General features: G+C 42.5%; 1 protein-coding gene across 1 annotated transcript in view; it reads right to left on the minus strand.

Annotated features, from left to right (window-relative positions):
* Positions 1-20,940, minus strand: part of SEC63 (SEC63 homolog, protein translocation regulator) — a 103,023-nt gene that overhangs the window by 56,356 nt on the left and 25,727 nt on the right. The window contains exons 4-5 of the mRNA XM_045010157.1: positions 12,897-13,009; positions 5,652-5,713 (exon numbers count right to left, since the gene is read on the minus strand). Coding sequence (XP_044866092.1) covers positions 5,652-5,713; positions 12,897-13,009 — 175 coding nt within the window. The remainder of the gene's footprint in view (positions 1-5,651; positions 5,714-12,896; positions 13,010-20,940) is intronic.

Consider the following 20,940-nt stretch of genomic DNA (forward strand, 5'->3'; position numbering starts at 1 on the left):
CTGACTGTGGATGGTTCTGTTTGCAGGCAGGCCTTCCTGTGGTCAGGCTGGGAGGAATGAAGGCTTGGGGTCTTACACTGACATGTGATCATGTTACCTGAATTGGACTCCATCTTTAACGTTTTTCCATTGAGAAGGAGGGGTGGGAACCCAGAGAGACAAAGGATTCCAGCCTTATGCAAAAGCTATATAAGTGGGTGGGTGGAACAGAACAAAGGGGAGACAGCCATCATGAGGAATCCCCTAGCTACCACCTGAGCTGGAACAAGGGCTGTACCAGGGGAAAGGATTGTGCCCAGACTAGGTAGGCGTCTAGTCCGTGAAAGAAACGTATTGAAACATCGCTGAGGGGGAGATTTTATCTGTATTCAGTTTTATTACTGTACTAGGCTTAGACTTGCATGTTCTATTTTATTTTGCTTGGTAATTCACTTTGTTCAGTCTGCTACTACTTGGAACCACTTAAATCCTACTTTCTGTATTTAATAAAATCACTTTCTACTTATTAATTAACCCAGAGTATGTATTAATACCTGGGGGGCAAAAACAGCTGTGCATCTCTCTCTATCTGTGATCTGGAGGGCGAACAATTTATGAGTTTACCCTGTATACGCTTTATACAGGATAAAACGGATTTAATTGGGGTTTAGACCCCATTGGGAGTTGGGCATCTGAGTGTTAAAGACAGGAACACTTCTTAAACTGCTTTCAGTTAAGTCTGCAGCTTTCGGGCACATGGTTCAGACCCTGGGTCTCTGTTGGAGCAGAATGGTGTGTCTGGCTCAACAAGACAGGGTGCTGAAGTCCCAAGCTGGCAGGGAAAGCAGGGGCAGAAGTAGTCTTGGCACATCAGCTGGCAATCCCAAGGGGGTTTCTGTGTTCCAACCTGTCACACCTCTTTCCATCGCGTCCCTTGATATCTTCCCGAAGGTATCGTAATTCCTACAGCTGAAGCGCAGCTGGAACTGGACAGCTTCCTCCCCCCAAACACTGATGAGGTCCAGCACCTCACCATTGCTCCATATTGGAGATTGCCTGGTACCTGGAGGCATGGTCACCTGGAAAGATTTGCTGAGAGCACTCCACACCTGGCTGAGCAAACAGGAAGGGGATTTTCAAAATTCCCAGAGAATTCAAAGGGCAGGTCTGATGGTTGGTCACCTGAGGGCAGGGCAGTAGAGTTCAAACTGATGACCAGAATGGCTAGAACAGGCATTGTGGGACATTTCTGGAGGCCTATCAGAGCACATTAACAGGCCAGAGTGTCCACACTGGCACCGCGGCGCTCCAGGGGGGCGCATCAAACGCTATTCCACTCGCCGAGGTGGAGCACCAGGAGCGCTCTAGCCGCGGAGTCAGAACGCTCTATGTGCCTTGCCAGTGTGGATGAATCATGAGTTACAGCGCACTGGGCTGCTTTAATGCGCTCTAACTAACAAGTGTAGCCATGCCCTAAGTATAGGAAAATCTTTTGGTGTGAATGGCTATAATTGAGAATGAAATTTATGTGTAGCATTTCCTCACTTGGCTGGCTTACAATGAAGATGCTTTGCTTTTGCTTTTTTGGCATCTGAAATCTTTGGAGTTTGCCAGTTACTCTGCAGGATGCAACGGGTTCTTTTTTTCTTTCAAATCCTCATACTCTTGGTCAAACCTTCCCATGGTGGAGAAAGGCTTCGAACAGGTTCAAGGGCCAGGCACGAATGTGCAGCTCAAAGCCTCATGCACTGGCAAAGCAATTATTGGCTGTTTGGGGCAGCAGGGCATATCTCACCCTCTGAAAAGCTGCCTATAACATCTCTTGGACTCAATGCTTACAAGGCTTCTTTGCTGCCACTGTGGGGGGCAAAGGGGCCTGCTCAACAGGTGCTGTACTGGAAAAACAAGACAGTTAGAAACTCACTGTTTAAGTGATTCCTTGGCTCAGGAGAGGAGCTAGAAGCTGAAATTAATTTGCTATTGCACAAAAAGGAATACAAATGTTTTACAACAAAGTGGTCAGGAGAAACTGACCCACCAGTCTGTTTAGCCACCAGAGACAGTAATTCAGCTGTCCTGAGTTGAAGGACAGGACTTACTCCTTAAGTCTCCAGCAACAACGTTGCATTCCACATGTGGGAAACATTACACTTAGCCATGACTGAGGGGAGAAGCTGTGCAATAGAAAAAAAATCCAACAACGTTTGTTAGTTCTCACCTGTAACTTTGCATTTAACCAAAATTAGAAATTTTCATTTAAATGTTTCCAAACCAGCCTCAACTCACCTCATGTAGACATGTATTATAATATTGGCTTTCGAACTATAGTATATCGACCGCAAGTGGTCTGTGGCAATCTGGCTGGTCACATGGTGCTAGCCCTACTTTTTTTTAAGCTGCCAAATAACATTAGATCCTCATCAGTCCCGCACCATCAGATACATAAGACAGAAGTCAAACAGTGTCAATCACCACTCTGCTGGGCTTGTTTTTCCAGGTCTTTTATATTCAAATTTAATCATACTACTTCAGCCATTATTGTGCTATGGAGTGTGCCTCTGGTCAGCCTCTCCATCTCTTGCTGAGTTGCCAATGAAATGCTAGTTTAGGTAGCTTATCATCAGGCATTCTTAAAAGATATCCCAAATATGTCTCTCTCTTCTTCTTTTCTACTTGCATTGTTGTATGTAGTTGTGCCCATTCTAGGAACGGTTTATTACTTATTCTATAAGTTCATTTTACTTTGAATACTCTACACAGACACCTGCACTGAAAGCTGTTTGTCCTAGACAGACTCATTTTTCCCTAGGACTCTGTCCCATATACAAGGATGCTTAGGATGTTGCTTCTAAAGATCTTAAGTTGGGTCTTTTTGCTAGTCACACTGGAAAGCCATACTGTTTTGAGATATGGCACTTTTTTATTTATTCTGGACTTTATATCAAACATGCACTATGGTGAATGACATTACCCAGATAAATAAATTTATTAACAGCTTTGCAAGGCTTCACCTTCCAAGTAGATAAAATCATCAGCAGGTAAATGAATGTTCCTAACTTCAATTTTTGATTTCCTGATAAGACCTATTTGCTCGGCAGAATTTGAGAGAACATCTGTCTTTCACTGCATAGCTTCAACTGATTTATTTATCAGACAGATGTCTTCTGCAAAAAGTCTAAGTCTCCAAACTTATGATTATCCACACAATGCCCATTTCCATACCTTCACAAAATAAAATCAGTAGTGACTTGTAACAGGATGGCTGGCCTGAAACTGAGCTCAGCTCTCCTATTCCTGTTCAGGTGCTCCCTGTTTGAGCTAATTAAGAGAGCGGAGCAGCATCTAGGAAACTATAAGAGACATAAGAGTGAGTTAAAAGGGTCAGAGCAGACTGATTTGGTCAGGAAGTGAGATTCCTGACAGAGGGCTGAAAGCACAAGAGCAACAAAGGATTTTCTGTCGGAGAGAACCAGGACTAGAGGGCTGAAGGCAGGCAGGAGCCGCAGAGGGAGATGCCTGCTGCCTCTAAACTGGAGCAGAGGGCTGAAGGGAGGGAGTAGCGGAGAGGCTTACCCACTGGCATCTCATTGCCATGAAGTTGGGTCCCAGAGGAACCAGGAGAGGCTCCCAGTGGAAGGGCTGTGAGCTCCCACTGGGAAGAGCATGGTTGTGCCCCAGAAGGAAGGCCTGAGTTGGCTGTCCTGGTGGAGGGACAGAGGACAACTGAAAGAGTCCAGGTCTGGTGTAAGACACCAGGATGGTGAAAACAGAGCCAGGTTTTTAAAGATTGTGTGCATGGAGTTGGTGTGGACTATGTTGTGGGATTTTGCAGTGTAGCTTGGTTAAAAAACAGTGATGTACTTGAGGACAGGTTGTATTGGATTTACTGTGAATTCAAGAGGAGGTTGTGAAGGATAGGACTATAACAGCATTTAAAAGAGAACTGCGTAAATTCATGGTGGTTAAGTCCATAAATGGCTATTAGCCAGGATGGGTAAAGAATGGTGTCCCTAGCCTCTGTTTGTCAGAGGATGGAGATGGATGGCAGGAGAGAGATCACTTGATCACTGCCTGTTAGGTTCACTCTCTCTGGGGCACCTGGCATTGGCCACTGTCGGTAGACAGGATACTGGGCTAGACAGACCTTTGGTCTCACCCGGTACGGCCGTTCTTATGTTCTTATGAAAACAGAGGTGAGGGGGCCACTCACAAGGCTTCAGTCTTTGGTACCAATGCCTTGTGATCTACTAGAGTCATTTTGGACGCGGCCTGATGCCTTCTTCTCTAGTGAGAGGAGTCTTTGATAGCATCTGCAGCCAATCACCCAGGTAACTGCAATGCCCGTGTTAAATTAGACCTGCTCTGGGCTTCCCAGGCAGTCACATTCCAGACTGTACAAAGTATTTGGAAACGTTGAAAGTGTGGCATGTTAGGTTTTGGAAGCACGCTATACATGATGGAATGTCATTACTGTTGGAGCCTGGTGTGATGGGGTATACAAACCCCACGCTAGGCCTGAAGGGGTTAAAAGACAATACTGGGCCCAGGTAGCCCCACTCCTCCAGAGCTTCTGACCATGCTCCGAGACTGGAGGAACAGGTTAAAAATTGCTCAAAAGCCTAAGCAAAGGGTGGTGGACAGGTTGCAGGAGAGAAGTATCTGTGCACTAATCACAAGGTTGCCCAGTCCTCTGAGCCCCCATCACACCTGGGAAGAGAGTTGCAACACTCTCACCTTTTGTGGGATAAAGTAAAGTTTGGGAGTTCTTTTTATTGTTTTGTTAACCTTGTTCACCTATCTCCATTGTAACATATGCTGTACTTACAAGTTATTGTTAGTGTGGGAAATCTTAACTGAAAGTTTCCTAACATTTTTATATTTCTATTGCACTTGAAATTTGAACAACAAGGTTTTTGTTCTGGAATTTATCTTAATACTCTTAATGCTACAATACAAAGTGTGACCAGTTCTAATATTACTTTGAGCACCTTATGGAGGGCCCGTTTGTCACCTTTACTCATGTTATGAAGTAGCACTTTAATGTAAACGTGGCAGAATCTGACCCTTAAGTATTAAGAAGGGAAGACATCTCACTCCCACTGACATCAATGGGAGTTCTATAACAAAGTGCTGGCAGTATAGAGCCATAACAGTGTACAGGCATGAATTTTTGGAATAACATTGTCCAACTTAATGAAAGACCTCGTTCATACATTTAAAGATTATAGGTTATAATGAAGTAAACAGCTTTCTGTAATTTCTCTTTAGCAGATCTTCATGTTATAAAGAAACATTTGAAAGGTTACTGGCACTGAAAATGTTTTTGAAATGTTTATAAGACAACTAAAAAGATTACATTTTTTTGTTTGCAACTCATGCCCTCTATTCTGTTAATTACTGGTAATTCTCTCTGGATACTTACTGAAATTGGCAGACTGTCTAAAACAAAGTTCTAACAACAATTCTAAATTAGCAAAGCCTTTCTGGGTTCCCCATCTATCATAGAACCCTTATTTCTAAAATTTTACATTTTGAGAACCACCAAGTTCCTTCAGCTAAATTAAAAAAATTATTTTACATACACTGAGAAATGAGTCTGACTCAACTGTACTGAGGTACTACACAGGTTGTGGTTCAACAGCTACAGTAAAAATATCACTTATAATTATTACCTTGTGGCCCATCTGGGTTGCCAAATTCTTCCCAATTTTTTCGAGATTCTTCATCAGTTAAACTAATTTTAAAGAAAAGTTAGCAAGTTAGTAGAATGTACAGTAAGTTTCTCTGCATCATTAATAATACAGATTTAAACAAAAAAAAAGTATGAAGCCCCATTAAATACATTTGAGATCTGGTTTGGTTTGATGGCCTAAAAGTAGCAGAATGTATGACAAAGGAGAAGACAAGAATCTGAATTCTAAGCTTAATCTTCAGCTCCTCACACCTGGAAAGGCATAGAATTCTGTAGTAGTGTCTTCAGTTACTTAGGAAAGGGGAAAGTATAAGCTTTAAAAGCTCTACATCAATACATGCTGGCCAAAATAAAGGTAGGTTTAACGTTCAAAGCCAGAGAAGATTCATAACAACGCAAAGTAGGTATTGATGATATTACATATACTTTAAAACAAAAGCCTTTTGAAGAAACTAGCCCACTTAAATTAATGCAGAATGTGACATTTTATACCAAGAGCACACAATCTGCTGCCTAAGTTTCCAGGCAGAGCTTAAGTGTTGGTTTAATTTATTAAATTAGATGAGGGACTTGGCTACCTAAGAGGTGGTATCCAAGAGATACTACCTCAACTGGGAACAGCAGAGGCACTCAAAACAACAGACTACACTTTGGTTGGACAAGATTTAAGTACCAAGACACTGGAGGTTCTCTCTGATGGTAGGGAAACATTCATTATACTCTTAAGGAACCTGAACACCATGGGTTGAGAGAAGAGGTTTGTTCTTAAAATCACGGTGAGCAGATATTACCAAATGAACCTTAAAGGAGGCTAAGGCTGAACCTAAGACCTAAGGGGTAACATACTCTAGAACTACAGGACCTCCAGTTGAGAGTCTTTACTATCGCTCCAAATGGTAAATCATTTCCATTTCTGTTTACAAGTAGAGCTAATCCAGAAAAGGGTTCTTTTCTGCAAAAGAGTTTGATGAAAATGAAACCTTTTAATTGATTTTCCACATAAAACATTTCAATTTTTTACTGAACACTCAAATACCTCAGCCAAAAGTATGAGCTGTAGTATGCTCCTCATGTTTCCCATCCTCTTCTATTGGTTGGGACCCCAACCGGACTACGCCTCCCACAGTGGTCTACAGCCAGGGATTCCCTCATGCACAGCTTACTCTAAGAGGGGAGACACTGTTGCACTATGGGAGATGTAGTCCAGATGTAGCCCCTAGAGAAGAATGGATACATGAGGAGCAAATTACAACTCTCAGTTTTGGCTGAAGTATTTGTTTTCAGCTGAAATATTTTGACAAAAATATCAACATTTTCAACTGAAAAACAAACACTTTTCAAGAAAAAAATGTGTTAAGTCAAAAACTGTTTCAATGGAAATGTTTTGACCAGCCCTATTAGTAACACTTCAAGGAAGAACTCTTTCTAAAATGTAAAATAATGGCCTGAATCCTCTATGTATAGAAGCAGTCCATGCTAATTAGTAAACTAATCTCCTCCATGCTACTTGAGGGAGTGTCTCTGAATTTGGATGTAGGACCTTCCCTTTCTGCTGAGATAAGTGGTCTGGAGACAGAGGTATCAGTAATGACCGTTCCCTCGCCACCTGCAGAAGATGTACCTGTGCAGGCACAGCCACACTGGTGTTATCAAGTTGCTGGCTCTGTCTAACCTCATCTTCCTTATAACCCTGGGTATCAAGGTGATGGGAGAGAAGACTTACAAGGGGTTTGCTCCACACCAGCAGGAATTTCTCATGAGACCTCTTATCTGTGTGCACAGAACTGAGGGTGACTTCTGTGTGCCTTCAGAATCCAGCTCTGAAGCAGGAAGTACAGCTCTGAAGGCAGTGCAGCCATGGTGCTTCCTGCAGCCCGGGGAGGTACTTGGAGGAGGGTCTGATCTCCTAACCCTCTGCTCCAAGAACAGCTGGGGAGAAGAAGACAAAGTCCTGTCCCCTCCCAGCCTGGCTGGGACTAACAGCTAGGAACCCCAGGGTGGGGCACTCCCAGCAGCACGGGGGAGATCAGATCCACCTCCATCTCCGGGAACTTCCTCCGTCTGCAAGAATCTCCATGGCTGCTGCCTTCAGAGTCCAGTTCTAAAGGCAGCGCAACCACAGAGCTTCCTGCAGCTGGGGAGGTACCTGGAGGTGGGGCTGATCTCCCACCAAGAGCAGCCGTGCTGGGGAAGAGAAAGTCCCAGCCTGGCAGACTAGCAGATGGAGCCCCTGGCTGGGTTGCCCCATCCCTGCCCCTCCTTCTCCCTTCATTTAGCTAGATTTCATGGGGGAGGTCTAATTTCATGGCTGTGAATTTGGCAGGGACATACTAATGATCAAAAGACGCAACAGAGTTCAAGAAATCTCTCAGGCCTAGGAGTCTTAAGAACTGTGTGGCTTGTACTGCGTGTTTGAGGATTATCAAGGAGTCTTATTTTTAGGAATCTCTTCTGAGAGAAAGGCCCTGACTTGGAGTCTAGGATTGCTCCAGTGAAGGAGATACTCCGTGCAGATTGGACAGATGATTTTCTCTCAGCTGCTTAGCAGAGACTGCAAGAGGTTGAACATATAAGGTCAGCAGGATCTCTCTTCTGTGATAAAAGTGGCCGTTAGGAGCCAGTCGCACATGTACAGGTAACTGAACGTGCCCTAGCATCTGAGATATGTAGCTACTAATGAGAGAGGCTTTGTGAAGGACTCTCAGTGCTGTAGATAATCCTAATGGAAGGACTCTGAAATGGTAATGGACCTGTGCCCACATGGAACCTGAGAAACTTGAAGTGTGTGCATTTGACTGCCACAAGAAAGTAGTAGGATTCCTTTAAGAGCCACCTACCAATCCCCCTGAAAAAGTAAGGAATGATGTCTTCTGGCATGAGTATCCTGAACTTAAATGTTTTGATCAATTTCTTGACATTTCCCACTACGGCTCTCTTCCGTAGGAGGGGACTCACTTCCTTTTAGCAGGACTTTCTTATAAGATAGGTCCCGCAAGAGAGAGAGAGGGGGATGAAAGCAATGTGCTTTGGTGCAGAATTGAATGGAGTAACCATCATGGATTGTCTGGTACGCAACAATCTAAAGTAACCTGCACCAGACAATGTAAAAATAGGAGAGAGAAGGGCGGGAGGATTGGTTCAGTAATAGATTTCATCACGCAGCTCTTGACCATCCCATCAGAACTGCTGCTTGGAAACTGATGTCACAGGCTGAGCTGATGTATAACAAGGTATCCGACTCCTATTCTGTTATGACAGTTTGCTAACAGCCATTTTGGAAGAAGGCAATCATTGCCCCCTTGAGGCTGCTATTGTTGCAGAGAGAGGGACCACTTTTGGAGATGAAGTGACAGGTAGGAAGCTCTCCTCAGAATAGAGGATATGGACCGAGTCATGCCCAAAGACATGGCAGCAACCTTCATGGTAATCTTTTCCAGTGTCATCAGTCCTGTCACTGAAGAGGCCCATGCCTGTGAAAGGAAGGTCTTTAATATTTTCCTGGGATTCAGGAGGCTTGCAGATCTTAACCTGAGGCACCTTCTTAAATTGTTCCGCCCAGGCACCTAGTCTGCATTCTTCCCTTTCTGAAGGGGTAGAGTGAGAAGCTTTGTTACCTCTGGCTGCTTCCTTTGCTGTGGAACCATCATGGTATTAGCTCCAGGGTGTTGGAGTAGAAACTGATGCCTCTCACTTGGCACAAGGCACATCCTGTGAGCTCCCCTGGGTGCTAGTAGAAAGGAAAAAGGAGAGAGCAAAATATCCTTGATCAGATTTAGGACACCTGAAATGATAGGGATGGCCTGCTTCTCTTTAGTTTGCAGCTGGAAAAATATCAAAGAAGGGATCAGGTTACTCCAGTGCCAACACATCCACTTGATACTGGAAGGTATTAGCCATTCTCTCCAAAAGCAACTGGAATTGCCTCTGATTATCAGGTGGAGAAAATTATGAGGTGTCAGTCCTGATCCTGATCCTCCAGCGAGATACCATTCGTACATTCTTTGACAGGAGCTTTGTACCACCCCTCAGTGGGGGGGTCTCATCCCACTCACATGACAGAAGCAATTCCTCTTGTGGATCCAGTGGTGCCGAATTTGGCAGCAACTGAAAAATAAACATCAGTGGAGGCAGGGGCATCAAGCAAAGAAAGGGTGCTAGTGTTAATGAAAGTGCTGAGTTCATCACCAGGTTAGGCTTGGCAACTTCCAGCAGGGAGTCCTGATTGCGTGGCCAAAAGAGGAGCTGGAGAAGGCCCTTCAGACTTCTGTATTTAGGGAAAGAAAGGTGACTGGGCTCCATCGAACAAGGTAGTGGGCCTTCCAGGTTCAATTTCAAAGGGATCCCATATTCCTCAGGACATTCTGGACGGAAACCAAAGTCAGTAACTGTCAAGTCAAACTGCATACAGAGGCATAGCCTCGATGGAAGACCCCTCCTCAGGCACGGAGATACTGATGGTGTTACCAGGGTCTGCAAAAGTGAATTATCCAGATTTATAAGTGACAAAACATCTGGCTTCAAAGGAGCATTGAAGGCAGGTGACATTAGTGCAGGTCAAGAATCTCTAAGGCCCTCACATTATCAGATGCAGGTAAGAGGAGGAATGATGATGATGATGCTTATGGCTGTCTAGTGAGGTCAAATGTTTCCTTTTCTCCTTTCTCTCACCCTGAGGGATTGCAGGAGAGACCTGCAAAAGTGGAGCTAGAGCATAGATATCAGATGGTGCCCAAAAAATTGGTATCCAGTGAGTAGTCTGGGCATCATCCATGTGAGGTTTTTGATGCCACTTTTGGTTTAGCTGACTCAATAAGGAGAGTGGCACTGATCCTTGGATGAGAAATTGCATCCTAGGATGTACCTTAGAGGACTTTGACATGGAGGCTGGTATAGTCCCTACCAGGAGACTTTCCAGAGTAATACACACACAAGATCTCAGATATGAGCATCTGTCTCCAGAATTATTGAAGAGCAGGAAGTGCAGTTCTTGATGCACTTACAGGGCTCAGGATACACCAAACAGGCAGCTACACACATCATGCTATTCTATTCTACACTAACACAAACTATTTACAAATATTAAAAGAACTAGACTACAATAATCTCTCCTAAGGACACAAAGGTGCATTCCATTTAGTTTTCTACTACTCAGAAAGAGACTGGGGCAGCTGGAGGTGCACCTCCTTAAACAGAGCAGAGTGTTAACATCAACCTCATGCAAAATCACTCATGCACCCCCAACAGCTACAGCTTTTCTAGGCAATTCCGCAGCTCAATGACAGGTTCCTATGACCTGAAAAAAACTAATTTTAAAATAAAGTTGTGTGTGTTTGAAACTCATGTACATAAGTGACTTTTTTTAAAAAATAAGAGCCACATTAGGGTGCAGAGATTTAGCTATATAAATACATCTGGAGACTCATCCATCTGAAACTCACATTGCACATAATTCAGCACAAAAACTATGTTACTGGTTGAGAAATTAAATGCACAAGTCAAGAATTTTAAGGTTATGGGTCCCACAGAACAGTAACTCAGTCATGCTGCACAATTTATATTAAGACAAATACAAATTATGTATGTGCAAGGGATATGACAGTCATTCTGGAAAGTAGAACTATCTTGACATGTGTTTAAATTCTCAGCTATAAAGTTCCATTAATTTAGTATCACACAGACACTGAGTCCAAGGAAGTTAATCCTAGCTGTCCAAACAATACCAGATAAACCAAGCAAAACCAAAACAGACTCATTTTAAAAAGCAGTCACTCAAAATCTACAGCTTTGGCAACACACTGAATACAGATAAAGGACATTTTATAAACCCCTTCTGCCAGACTATTCACTGGACACCAATTTTTGGGGCACCATCTGGTATCTCTGCTCTGGCTCCACCATGAACATACTGTTATGTACTCTAGCTGTGTTTAATTTACAGATTTCAAACGGTGATTTGAAACAATGATTTCAAACAAGATATTACTGAATCTGTAACAAGCCACCTGGCTAGCAATTGTCAATTAGGCAGTTTACCATTGAAACAAGGGACAACTTTCCTCATAACACCCTATTAAACAGTCTAGAATTTTGACCAAAAAAATCAGCATTTAAGTAAAGCATTTAACACAGAAACTTGTCTTCTACTCTATCCTATAACAAGTTCTTAAAGTGGGCTCATCACCTTAGCATCTGAGTGCATTCCAATAGTGCATTAAACAACATGACTAACATCTGTCACGTGTTTGTTCTCTCATCCTTTTCCCCGAGAGGTAGCGCTGCATGTAATGGAGTGCTTGTTTCGATTTTTTTTGTTTGTTTGTTTTAAATACACATGGTATATGCTTATATTAGAGAAATCAAGATCAAAGGAACATGCCTTGCACTTAGGGCAGAGGGTGGAGAGATTTGTGATGGTCTTTAGTTCCTGTGAGAGTTCATTCCATAGTTTTGGGCTGGCTCTGGTAAAAACTCTGTCTCCTGTTCTACAACAAAACCTGCTCTAAGGACCACTTCTAATACACAATTCATCTTAAATGATCATTTTACAGTATATAAGGATTTAGCAAGAGTCAGTTAAAAACTACTAGGGTAATTTGAGAAGGCCATTAAATCAAAGAAATAAGACAGCATGAAATTCAAAGGTCTGGAGAACAAGCCAGGCAAGAAGACAATAGAGGTAAAGAAGGTGGTGAGGGAATGTTCCAAAAGAAATGAGTCAGAGATCAAAATGGGATGTCTCCACTAGTGGATGAAAGCAGAAGAATTGAAACAATGTCTCTTTCCCTTTAGTTGTAGCTACCTTTATTGCCAGATGAAAATGAACAGTACACTGATGCTTCAAACCCAAAACTTGGATATCAAATAATTAACCTTTTATGGCAATTTTGAAAATTAGTTTAAAGCCAGACAGTACTCATTTTGTTCAACACAATTTTAACTTTACATCATAGAAAGTATATCACCATATCAACTATCTGAAGTCAAAGTTGAATCAAATTAGCATTTTAGAGCATATTGACAAATACTGCTAGAAACAATTCAGTTGGATAGTAAATGAGTCAGTTGTCAGACTGAAAAGCAGCTGAACTTTATTATGTATTTAATTGAATTAGTATTCATAGATGATATCAAAGTTAGTCTCTGCTGATATCCTAAGGTTATATTTTGATTTCCCTCCCACCCACCTACACCAAGCTCCTACTCTGTGAAACAGACAGGAACTTACGCTGCATAAGCCTTTGCAATCCTCATGAACATAACTTCATCTCCTCCTTTATCTGGATGGTATTTTAGTGACAGCGCACGGTATTGTTTTTTAATTTCCAATACAGTTGCTCCCTTAAAAGAAAAGCTTCATGTTAGTACTGTATTACCAAACACATTACACCAAAAACGCCTATTCTACACGTTTCTCTTTGATTGCAGTATTTTTCTGAACCAATCAGCATAAGGATAGGGAGTTCTATTCAAACAGCAAAATATACATTCAAAGCATTTCCTTTTTTAAAAAAGCCAAATATCATTAAACCTGCAGAACTCAAACCCTGTGATGCAATTTAACACTGAAAATTTTCAGAAGACAGAGCTGGAAGGTGCTGTCTGAATGATCTTTTTCATCCATCAAAACAAAAAAAAAAAAAAGGATTTTCTTCAACTGATATAAATCTAACACTCAGCTGAACATATCTTGTGATCAGGAAACACTTATCTGCACTTACCTCAAGATTTCCTGTCTCTGGATAATAAGTTCAACAGATCTACTACAATGAGTACCTCAGCTTGTTTGCAGCTTGGGTGCAGAACCAGACCTGTCAGTCACTGGAAAGAATGGAATGCCCCACCCCCCACCCCAAAATTCCCTCTAGTTTAGCTAGCTTCCATAGCACGGAACTCAAATATTGTGTTAACTATATTTTGAGGACAACGAACAGTATCTCCTGCCACAAAGCATGGTAAATTCCAGTAATGAGGACAAACCCAAATTCCTGGATGATTATTTTCATCTCTGTTCTGGATGATCCATTTCTTTCCAGGGTCAGATCTGTGAACCTTATTACTCAAAGAAAAGAAGTTTTCAGGTAAGTACAAATATATTTTCCAATTCTACTTCATGCTAAGGTCCACAGCCCCCTTACAAAGGGATTATCATAGCAGTATACCTACAGGATGGGAAGCAGGATGATTCTTAAGTGTTGGACATCCAAAATGCATAACATCCTATATTATGTGTACACGCACACTAAGGGTAGGCCCATACTTACCGCGCGGGTTGACGCGGTGAGTTCGACTTCTCGGAGTTCGAACTATCGCGTCTAATCAACTATCGTGAACGGCGGTGGCGGAGTCGACCTTGGAGCTCGACCCCGCCGCGTCTGGACAGGTAAGTCAGTCGAACTAAGGTAGTTCGACTTCAGCTACGCTATTCGCGTAGCTGAAGTCGCGTACCTTAGTTCGACACCCCCCCCCCATAGTGTAGACCAGACTTAAGAGAACATTAGAGTTGCAAAGTCAAAACTTGGGGAAAATGAGCAGAAGAGTCTGATCACTAGAGCCCAAGATCCTGGAAGTAGAACCGAAGATTTCTGAGTCTTAGGATTCCTCTGTCAGCAAATATCAGCCAAATCCACTCGCAAAGTGCCCCATTCCCTTCTAGTGCTGGTGGCTGATGATCACTTACTACTGCTATCAGTTACTCCGCCAGTTCTAGTAGCAGAGACCTGTGTGGTGGGGCTAAAGGTTCCAACCCTACTGATAACCCATGTGGGTGTCAACATCATGACACATGATTAAGTCGTTTTTTTCAGTTTGCTTTTTCAAAAATGTAGGAAATTGCATACAAACTACATTAAATGAACATTACGGTTGAAAAGTCAAGTACTCAAAAGTTAGGAGGTGCCAGAATTAAGGTTACCTGTGCCATCAGCAGCACATAACATGGATTTTCACTACGTGAGATATTTCTGCATGCAGGTGCCACTCTGCCAATGCAACCTCTGCTTGGCTTGGTTTTCATCTTCCCCATTAATGGGTAGTGCACATATCTATATCTAAGATACTTTTATGGCACCTCCTTTATCACAGTATCTGAGCACCTAAATTTTTAATGTATATATCCTCGACATCCTTGTGAGGTACAGAGTATAATTATCCCCATTTTACTGATAGGAAATTGAGGCACAGACAGGCTAAATGACTTGCTCAAAGCCACTTAGAGAAGGGAACTGAACTCAGGTCTCCAAGTCCTAAGCAAGTGCCCTAACACAATGGATAATCTGTCCTCTCTCACAAAGAAATAGGAAACCTTGCTCCATCCAGAACTGGAAATTTTCTTTCTGGAGTAGGGCTAATCATGTTCTTCCTGCTTATTTAAAAGCCTTCCCAGACATACTGATTGTCATGACTAGAGCATGTCTGTTATTCATGGAGGAAACCGTGCCCCACAACCTCAGTGAATCATTGTGTTGTAGCCGGTAGGTGCTATGCTATCTATTTCTGGTATTTATTTCCTGAACTGAAACAGGAAGATCCCTTTAAAAAACAAAATCTGATTCTCTTTATTTACCAGTTGAGGGAGCAGAGAATATACAACCGGAGCTCGATCTCTGCCAATGGATGAGATACGGTAAGATGCAAAGGGGATGCCCAGAATTTCTGTATAACATGAATTCTGGATCATTAAAAGCATGCCGATGTGGGACATCAGAATTCCCAATAAAGTACAACAAAAGAATTGTATTTTTGTTTCTGTGACACCGCTTGTTTCCATTACAGCCATCTTCACCTTCTATTAACATTCTTCTGAGATAAGATCTCCTTGTACCTGACTGTATTCTTCCTCAATCCAGGTCTGTGATCAACTTCCCTGGCACCCTGACCCTGTGTCTGTCTTGAATCAAAAACACTCCAAGAACCATATTATTTTGTGTATTTCCTTCATATTTGCCACTGTACAGAACCTTGAGAAGAACATTTTCCAGGAAGAGAAGTGAATTTCCTTCTTACCTAAAGCCAATATTATTGCCCACCACGATCCTGAAAGAGACCCTGGGAACACAGGTCAGGTCAAAGGGTAATGACCAAAGTTGAGAAAAGAAAAATGACGCCATCCATCTGCAAAATGTAAGAATTGTTTGTGGGCTCGTAAAAAGGAAGATTTCCTTCTTACCTGTGAATTTCCTTTCTAATACTTACAGCCAACAGTCTGTCCTGTGGCGCTTTCCCTTTCTCCCTGCTGCCTAGAGGCAAAGCACAGAGTGATGGCCAGCCTGGGGCCAGGACTGCCCATCTGTGGAAAACCCCAGTACTATAGCTTCCCAAAACTAAAACACACTAACTGAATCTACTAACAGAGATTTAGCAAACGGACAAACATTCCTCTACGCAAACATGTATTTTCCATTCTCATCTGGGAAAACAGGGGAGATAGTCCAGCAGCCACTGTAGTCAACCTTGCTTTAGGGTCCATGCTTTTTCATTTTGTATGTCAAGATCATACATTGGAATCTGCTTGATGACATGCTTTTAAGCATGTTGAAAGACCAATATTTCACCCCACCCTCACTATACCTCTTGCATAATCAGGAAGATTAGGCAAGAGGTGTGGTGAGGGTGGGATGAAATGGGGCATAAAAAAATCAAAGCAGAAGAGTTCTAATATATGAAACACATATATTTAATATTTGCAATATCAATAATACATATGTGAATAATAAGGGTATAAGAGGCGGCTTGGGGGTATAGCACAGACCTTAATTTTCATTCGATACAGTAACCACTTTTTAATGTGAAAAATACTCAAATTATAAATGTATTCAACAAATTACAATAATTTTAGCATAATTATTAGTGATTATTAGTGTCCTCTCATTCAAACTACAACTGAGTGTCCCAATACGAATAATACATGTCACTTCTTGTCATTGCTGTTTTCATCTGCAAATGATGATTTTGTCAGGTCATTGCAACACACCACACCTCCTTGGCATCCACAGAATATGGTACATGCTGGTTTGTTGCTGCTGCAGCCAAATCTCTGATTTACAAGGCGAATCACCCTCACAAGAGCACTTTATTAACTTCAGAGTATCTGGGAGCAAGCACAAATTGTCTGGTACAGTTTTTTGAAAACAGACTTGGAACTGTCATCACATATCCATCCGTACTGCAGTGGAGCGTCTGGGGCCAAAGCACCTTTCCCACACATATGCCTGAAGATGTGCTCATTTTACATTTCCTATAAATGTTTCAGTTGGTGGTGATAAGGAACTGAGTTCTGGTCTTCACATGGTATGTTTGCCAATTTTTGCTGCCCGTTATACATTGATGTCACCATGGAGAGAGGCAGTATCCAACTCACAGAATTTTCAGCACAGTGCCTTTACTGGGAACAAAACAAGAAACTATTGTATCACAGCCTGAGAGTACATGGGCAGCTAACAGTCCTGGTACAATGTTCTGGCGTTCCTCTGAAGTGGCACAAATGTCTGTTATAGCTCTCTTTCACTGATCCATATTCACTAAAGACGTGAGGCCCTGTTTAAGGCAATGGCGCAAGAGTAAGACAAACATCAGTATCATCTGATAATATGGATATTCCCACTAGTTTCTCTTTTGCAATCATAATTCGTTGTACAAGGATGTTGTCAGCTTCCTCATGTGAGGTGGCTGTATCTCCCCTGTTGATTGCTACACCTTGCTGGTTTATTTCAACTGGGGTGTTGTCTCTACCTTTTATTATTAGCTTGCGCTTTAGTGTGTGTGTCACTGGTGAAACTTCTTGTCTTAAATGAGTTCTGTATAAATGATGTCAATCGTTTCTGAATTTCAGTAACTATCAAGACAACTTTCTATGGAGGTAACTGTGTACTTCTAGTGAACTGATGCGCTCTGCTTGCTTCAGTAGCTCTGCTAGATCTTGTGCCACTCTGCGCTGAAGTTTTTGTACCTGTCAAAGACAAGGTATAGATCACCTGCTGCTAGCTTGTGTTCAATATATAGACTCTGAAATTGGTCACAGAGTACTTGATGACACTACTTACTAACACCTGTACTACCCAAAGAATTGCAGAACCACCAATGACTGTGCAGGTGCCTTCTTGTGAATATGTTTTATTGACCCCTCTTGTCTGCAGCTGCTTCTTTAGGTAGACTTAGCCATGGCAATCTTCAGGTCACCCGAGTCAGTGAATATTGGTAAAGGATCCAAATCATATGACAAAAATATTCTTGATGTCAACCCCTTGTGAACTTGCTTCTAAGTCTATCATTCTTTAATAGATAAGGTTAGTATCAAATATCTTTGTTGGACTGACCTGTACATGCTTTGTCACTACTAGTGTCTCTACTATCCTTGGTATTGTATCATATCATAGAACCAATGGGACAGCTACATTCAAATTCTTGCATTTCGTGAATTCCAAGTGTGTTCATTTACACTGACTGATGGTGATGCCTCTCTACAACGGACAATGTTTAGTATTGCCTCTGGGTGTTTCGAACAGCTCTAGCTTCTTACTGATGGCTTCTCTGTTCATTGCAGCAATCCTTAACTTCAATTCTTCTTTGGGGATCTCTTGTACTTGGGCCTTGTGTACTGTATTTTCATTACACTCTGGTTTCAGAGTGATCCCGGTGAAGCAACCATGCCTTTTGTCTAGATTCAGGGGGAGGAGGGGGCATGCCAGCATGCTATACTGCTAATACAGAATTAATTAGCTAGGAGGTACATTTGTTATGTTCCTTATACAAAATATTAGTGTGAAATTTAATTAAAAAATAATTGAAATTCAATTAAAGTGGTTTCACTGTCACCTGGCTTGTGAATCAGAAGGGGTTGGTAATAAGTGCGAATATTTCAAAATGCTCAACAGTGACAAGGTATCATCAGGTAGTGCCTTTGAATTTAGGATCTTGAAATTCAGAATGCACAAAAAAACCCTACACACACTATGGACACTAAAACAAGGTACTGCTAAAAATTTGCATTTGGCTCTCAGACACAGAGAACCAATTACTTCAATTCTGAAACTAGTTAATCTCTGGGGAAGTGGACCAGACCAGAAGACATGTAGGACATTAGAAAAAAAGCTCTCAGGTAAGAAGGAAATGTTCTTTTTCACCAGCTCCTCCTCCCTATATCCTGCAGTGTGTACTGTTAGACAGGAGGATTCAAACTATATACATGGAAGACTGACCCCAAAAATTACTGCTGTGGCAGCACATTCTGAAGTACCTTCCCCCTACCCGCCCAAAAAGCTATATTAAAAGAAGAAAGGACATTAACCATGATGACTATGTAGCTGCCTTTCAAATTTCTTCATATGAAGCACAAGACTCTTCTGCCCAAGAGGTAGTTGAACCCTCAGAATGGGCAGTAATGTTGCCTGGTGGATTCACTCCAGGTTTTTTGTTTTTTTTTCTCCTTTTGACTGACGAGTGATAAGATGAAGAAAGCTGTGGGTTTCTGATGAAATCTACCTCAAGTGCACAGAAACGCAAGTTCTCCTTACATCCAGTGTATGCCATTCAATCTCCTTTGAAAGCATAGTACTAGGAGGCAAAGCAGAGGCTGAAACAAGTCTCACCAGCTCTGACATCAGATACCCCTGCTGGAATCCACCATTTGAGGGACTAAGTGACTGACCTAAGAAGGGTGACTCTCCAATCCCGACTGGTTGCAATTTCTTGCTACTCTGGTAAGAGGAATTTTTGGAGCACTCTCATATAAAATCTGGCCCATTGGAAGGCGTCCACACAAGTACACCTTCCTCATTGCTTGTAATGGGCAACTCAAGGCTAAAGTCTGAACTGAGCGCATTTTGAACCTGCAAATTTTTTTTTTTTTAAGTTTTATTTTCTTGCCTTTTCTGGTGAAAGTAGCCACAGGTTTCCACCCTGAGGTCCCATTCAGGCCACAATAAATATTTTGGGTTGCGGGCAGGCTGGCTAAGGCAACGTCACATTTCACCCCTGTTCCAAAGTGTCCTGCCATCTCCCGGGTAGAGACAGAAGGGTTCGGTAGGGGGGCAGATAGAAAAAATCCCTCCCTCCTTCCAAAGCTGTTTCCTTTGTCGGAAGATGCTCCATTGGCATGTAACCTGCCTGTCCACCCAGACTGAAGTGCAACCACTTCATTATTTCAAAGGACAATACTGAGGTTGAGGTGGGGTGGTAATCCCCATGGAGCTATTAGTGGGGAAGAAAATGAATTGTCACTTGCCCACCCCTCTCCCAACAGTCTGCACTGCAGACATGAGGAGTTTAAGCAGACGATCTGTTTATCACAGGCAGTTGCAGCTTTTCCCCACAGAAGGCTCTGGGCTAGGAGATCTGCCTGTGCTGCCTACTGCATACCAACTAGGGTGGGGGTCCACTCCATAGTCCAATTTCCTGGCTTGGCATAGATCTGGCCCTCACATTGGCTGAACGGGTTAGGCCCCATGGCTGGAGGGCTACATAAGGACCTGGTCCACCCCTGCACCTTCGGGTTGCCCTTTGTCTAGCTGCAAAGAGGATGCAAGAGCCACACCAATCTGGTCCTAATAGTCCTGAACAGGAAAAAGACAGACTCGAGGGCATTTGTGACCCTCTCTTTCCCTACCTGCCACTGCATGAAAGATGGGGAAAACAGATCTGTTCTGGCAGCAATACATCCTGCAGGACAGGGGCTGAGGCAAATCTGGTTCAGACACCCACAGCAAACAGAGAGCATTAAAATAAATAATAAACAACAACAACAACTTGGGCATCTCCAATTAAAAAAAAAAAAATCGGAATGTGACTATGTCCTATCCTGATAGGCACTGCTATAAAGAGAAGACCACTAGGTCTACAGTCTGCCCAAAAACAGAGGAAAAGAACTCAGGGGTGCTCCACAGAGAGGTGGTCTTGGCCACAGGCTAGCTGTCAATCTTTGTTCTGAATCCAACCAGCAGAGAGAGGGGTCAATGCCTCACAATACGGACTGTCTGAAAATGGAAATGCTTTGAAGTTGAACCTCCTTTAGGAACCTATTTAGATGTTTCAGACAGGACTCTGCTTTGTTTGTCCCTGATTTTCTCAGGCTAGAAATAGGATGGGGAACAGGTTGTAATACTCTGATCTGAAGTAGGTGATGGATGATTTCATTCATGTCATGACCTTTCCAGGATTGAGGAGGCTGGGAATGCGACAAAGCTGTTCCTGTAATTGTTGCACAGCTGCACTGGGTACTCTCTCTGGACAATATATAGTGACCTCATTTGGTCAAAGATATAGGTAACTCTTTTGCT

This window comes from Mauremys mutica, chromosome 3 (genome assembly GCF_020497125.1).
Source record: "Mauremys mutica isolate MM-2020 ecotype Southern chromosome 3, ASM2049712v1, whole genome shotgun sequence".
Classification (NCBI taxonomy): Eukaryota; Metazoa; Chordata; order Testudines; family Geoemydidae; genus Mauremys; species Mauremys mutica.